Source organism: Alligator sinensis, unplaced genomic scaffold (genome assembly GCF_000455745.1).
Source record: "Alligator sinensis unplaced genomic scaffold, ASM45574v1 scaffold1065_1, whole genome shotgun sequence".
In the NCBI taxonomy this organism is placed as follows: Eukaryota; Metazoa; Chordata; order Crocodylia; family Alligatoridae; genus Alligator; species Alligator sinensis.
Window position 1 is genome coordinate 337,359 of NW_005842812.1, and position 4,844 is coordinate 342,202.

A 4,844-nucleotide genomic window follows, 5' to 3' on the forward strand; every position below is an offset into this window, starting at 1 on the left:
GCGTCGTTCGTTAGCTGCTGCGGAGATGAGACGAGGCGGCGCTCGCACCTCTCGCCCACGCAGCCCCGCGCAGCTGCAGCCAGGGAAATTCCGGGCGCCAAGGCCGCCCCCGGGCCCTGCCATGGGAGGGGGTACCACGGCCTCCGGGACCCGGTCTGACCTCCCTGCCACCACCTGGGCATGGGAGAGATGGACCTATGCCGTGGCCCTGGTGCTGGGGACACAGGTCACAGCCTGGCCCTTTGGTGGCACAAACCTGGCGGGTCTCAGTCCAGGTGCCAGCAGGGCCTGAGCCCCCACCCCTTCTCACAACTGCCCCTCCTGCCACGGGGGGCCACATGGGGGCAGGGGGGAAGGAGGCGCCACAGGGCCCATGGCGTTCGCAGCCCCCAGCTCTGCTCTCTTGCCGCCCGCGTGCGGAGCCGCCCTGGCCTGCCGGGGCCTGCGCGGGGGCCCAGCTGCGCCAGCCTGACTCTGAGCTGCCGAGGTGTGCCAGCAGGCAGTGCCGGAGAATGCACACTCACGTGGGCGTGCACACGCGGATCCAGGCGTGGCGCACACACTAATCCAGGTGTGGCGCACACATGCTCACACCATACGCTGATCCAGGCATGGCGCACACAGGCATGCACACGCTAATCCATGTGTGGCACACACATACACACATACGCATGTGCATGCTAATCCAGATGTGGTGTGCACAGGCTTACACATACACACATACGCAGACCCAGGCGTGGTGCACATGCTCACACATGCATGCACATGCTGATCCAGGTGTGGTGCACATTTGCTTAGAGGCACGTACACACTATAATTCATGTGTGGTGCACACACGCTCACACAGGCATGCACATGCAGACCCAGGCATGGTGCACACTCTCACACTTGCATGCATATGCTGATCCAGGCATGGCTCATACATGCTCACACTTTCATGCACACGCAGACCCAGGAGTGGCATACACAGGCATCCACATGCTGATCCAGGTGTGGTGCACACACTCACACTTGCATGCACACACAGACCCAGGTGTGGTGTACATGCTCACACACACAGACGCAGGCATGGCTCACACACACTCACACAGGCATGCACACACAGACCCAGGCATGGCACTCACACACTCACACAGACATGCACGTACAGACCCAGGCATGGCTCACATGCTGACAAGTGCATGCACAGGCACACACCAGGTGTGGTGCACATGCTCACACACACACACCACACACGCAGACCCAAGCATGGCTCACACGCTCGCAAGTGCATGCACGTGCAGACCCAGGCATGGCTCACATGCTCACAAGTGCATGCACAGGCAGACCCAGGCATGATGCACACGCTCACACTTGCATGCACTCGCAGACCCAGGCATGGCCCACACACGCTCACACATGCATGCACACACAGACCCAGGTGTGGTGCACACGCTCACACAGTCACACACAGGCAGACCCAGGGAGGCCCGTGCCCGGTAGGAGCCCCGGGGGTGGCCCCGGGGGGCACAGCCGAGCTGCCCCAGAGCTGCTGGAGGGGCCGGGGCAGCGGAGGGTGAATCCCGAGGTGCCTCGAGTTTGCCCCGCAGGGCAGGGGCAGGACCGGGCGGGCGCAGGGAGCTGCCCAGGGGCACCCAGGCGCCCGCCTCGACAGCCGGGTGGGGGCCAAGCTCAAAGGAGGCTGCTAGAGGCGAACCTGGACCCTGGGGCACCATGGAGGAGGCCTGTGTGCTCAGCAGGTTGCCTTTGTGCCTCAGTTTCCCCATGGCAGAGCGGTCCAGGGCAGTGTCTGGGAAGGGGGGAGCTGCCGCGGGTGCCTGGCAGGTGCTCCACTTTGCCTCCATATTTGCGTAAGCAAATCCCCATGGCCCTGCCCGACCCAGTCTAGACCCTGTTGGCTGCTGGCACGGATGCAGAGCTGGGGGCAAAGTTCAGGCCCCGCCCCACGGCTGCAGCTGGGCCATGCCCAATGCAGGAGGCAGCAAGCAGGGGGGGTCCCCAAAGGCCCCCCCCGTGCCCGGCATGTTGTTCTCCGGCACCGTCTGTTCTCTGGGCCGTGATTCAAGCAGCCCCGGGTGCTGCCCGCCCACCCCTTCCTGCTGGGGGGGAGGGGGGGGCCGAGCCTGTGGTGCCCGCACGTGAGGCCCTGGGGCTATGTGGAGCCGGAGGGGCCTGGCATGGCCCCGCCCTGCACACGCGTGTGCACTCCAGCAGGCGCCTGTGGGAGTGGCGCATGTGCCGGGGGCTGGCGGTGGTGCAGGGGTTGGAGGAGGCTGTCTGGGCCGGGCAGGGCAGGGGTGCGGCCTCTGGGCAAGGATGATTCACTTGTGTGTGTGCGATGCACCATATCCTCTTGTGCACGCCTCTAGGCAGGAGGAAGGGGACTGCGGGTCAGGAGTGAGGGTCACCAATGGCAGGGGAGCAAGGGGCTGCCTGCAGGGCTGTGGGGGGCAGGGAGCTGTGGGTCAGGAGTGAGGGGCAACAGCAGAGCTGGGGGGCAAGGGGCTGTGGGCCAGGAGTGAGGAGCATGGGTGGGGGAGCAGGGGGCTACAGGTTGATGTTTTGCGGCACTGGCAGGACAGGGGGCTTTGCGTTGGGACTGAGGAGCACCAGCAGGGCAAGTGGGGCAGGGGACTGCAGGTTGGGAGTGAAGGGCACCGGCAGGGCTGGTGGGGGTGGGGTTTAGGGGGCTGCGGGTTGAGAATGAGGGGCACTGGCAGGGCAAGGAGGGCAGGGGGCTGCAGATTGGGAGTGAGGAGTACCAGCAGGGCTGAGGGGGCTGGGGGTTGAGAATGAGGGGCACGGCAGGGCAAGGAGGGCAGGGGGCTGCCAGTTGGGAGTGATGGGCACAGGGTGGAGGCATTGCCATGCGCTGCGGGACTGGGAGGCGTCGGTGCCATTAGCACCGCAGATGCGTTTCTTCCCCCCCACCAGGACACAGCACTTAGCGCCGAGGGCGCCGCGGCCCCCATTAGCCTGAATAAATGATGCGCTAATGGGGGAGCCGAGGCCCGTGGCCGCCACACGTGCCGGCGGGGAGGGGGGTCATCGCTGTCCTGGCAGGGAAACTGAGGCAGGGGTCAAGGACTCAGGAACCCCCTGGGCCCCGGAGCTGGGGGTAGAACCCAGGCATCTGGCCCCAAGCACCAGGCAGCTCTGGAGCCTCATGGCCCATGGCCAAAACCCCCTCCCCCCACCCCATGCACACGCGTGTCCATGACTCAGACAACACGCCAGCCCCCCATTGGCACGCATCGCCCGTCAACAGTGCTGGAGCCGCACCCCCCTCCCGCCTGCGGGGGATAGAGCCCCGGCGCCAGCACTGCCCAGTGCCCACTGCCGTGTGTCTGCCTGAGCAGCCATGGGCTCACGGTGCAGCAAGCCGTGCGTTGGCATAGCTGGGGGGCGCCGGCCCAGCCCGCGTGGTACTCAGGGGTCCCCCGGGCACGGAGCCAGCTGGGGGGTAGGGGTAGCTGGCATGGCTCCCGTGGGCAGAGGGAGTTGATTGGCTGGCAGAGCCCCCCTCCTGAGCCCAGGCTGGTCTCATGGGGGGGTCCCAAGGGGAGGGTGCAGCTGGCGCCGTCTCTGGCGGCTCAGCCTGGAATGTGTCGGCTCAGCAGATCCCGGGGGGCACGGCTGGGGGCGCCCCCCCTCACTGCTCTCATGGCCCCCCTTTGCTTCTGCAGCCTCGGCCCGCCGGCGCCCAGGCACCATGTCGGAGGGCAGGGACTGGGCCACGCTGAGCCCCGAGGAGTTTGCCCAGCTCCAGCAGTTCATCGACTGTGAGTACCGCGGCCCCGGGGGCTCACCCCAGGTTTGTGGGGGCAGGGCAGGGAGCCCCCCTGACAAAGGGCTGTTCCCTGGGGGGGAACGAGGGGCACAGTCTTGGCATCCCTGGGTGGGCGTCAGCATTGGGTCTCGCTGGGGGGGGTCCCCCCAGCCCATCACCCCCCCAGACAGCGGCAGGAAGGTCCAGGACGTGCTGCGGGAGCTCCATGGCGATGGCACCGTGGCCCAGCACCTGCAGGGAGATGTGAGTGTCGATTCCCGCCCCCCCCAGCTCATCCCCTGCCCCAGGGGCTGCAACCCCTGACTCCCTTTGCCCCCCCAGTGCATCGACTTTGAGGGCTTCAGGCTCTTCCTACAGAGCTACCTGGACACTGAGGTGCTGTCGGATGACCTCTGCCGCCGCCTCTTCATGTCCTTCCAGACCACGGGCGGCGCCGCAGACCCCACGGGTGAGGCGTGGGCTGTGGGGAACTCTCCCTGACCTGGTGGGGGCTCAGACACGCAGTAGGGCTGGGCAGGGGGCGCTGGCCGGGTGGGCTCAGCACCACCTCCGTCCTGCAGCCACTGGCCTGGTCTGTGTCAATGACGTCTCCTGCTACTTCTCGCTGCTGGAGGGCGGCCGGCCCGAGGACAAGCTGGAGTGTGAGTGGGGGCGGTGGGGAGGGTCCTCTGCGCCTGGGGGACCCCCAGGGGCAGGGAGCTGGGGGGAGCCCCCCACAGAGGCTCACTGGGCTCTTTCCCCCCTCCCCCAGTTACCTTTAAGCTGTATGACAAGGACGGGAACGGCCTGCTGGACAGCTCGGTGAGTAGTGGGGGCAGGCCTTGACCCCTGACCTCTCACCGCTGACTCCCAATCCCACTTTAGTGGGGAGAGGGTCCCAGCCAGTGCTGACCACAGGCCCCCTCAGGAGGTTGACCGGATCATCACCCAGATGATGCGCGTAGCTGAGTACCTGGACTGGGACGTCACGGAACTGAAGCCGGTGAGCCCTGGGTGGGCGACAAGGGAGTGGCGGGGGGGGGGGGGGGGGGGGGGGCGGGGCGCGGGGGGGGCG

At 66.8% G+C, this 4,844-nt stretch overlaps 1 protein-coding gene across 1 annotated transcript in view; it reads left to right on the forward strand.

Moving 5' to 3' along the window:
- Window positions 1–2,770: 2,770 nt before the first annotated feature.
- Window positions 2,771–4,844, forward strand: part of DGKA (diacylglycerol kinase alpha) — a 7,113-nt gene continuing 5,039 nt past the window's right edge. The window contains exons 1-7 of the mRNA XM_025191393.1: window positions 2,771–3,425; window positions 3,687–3,782; window positions 3,957–4,033; window positions 4,112–4,238; window positions 4,351–4,431; window positions 4,542–4,591; window positions 4,698–4,776. Coding sequence (XP_025047178.1) covers window positions 3,362–3,425; window positions 3,687–3,782; window positions 3,957–4,033; window positions 4,112–4,238; window positions 4,351–4,431; window positions 4,542–4,591; window positions 4,698–4,776 — 574 coding nt within the window. The 5' untranslated portion in view covers window positions 2,771–3,361. The remainder of the gene's footprint in view (window positions 3,426–3,686; window positions 3,783–3,956; window positions 4,034–4,111; window positions 4,239–4,350; window positions 4,432–4,541; window positions 4,592–4,697; window positions 4,777–4,844) is intronic.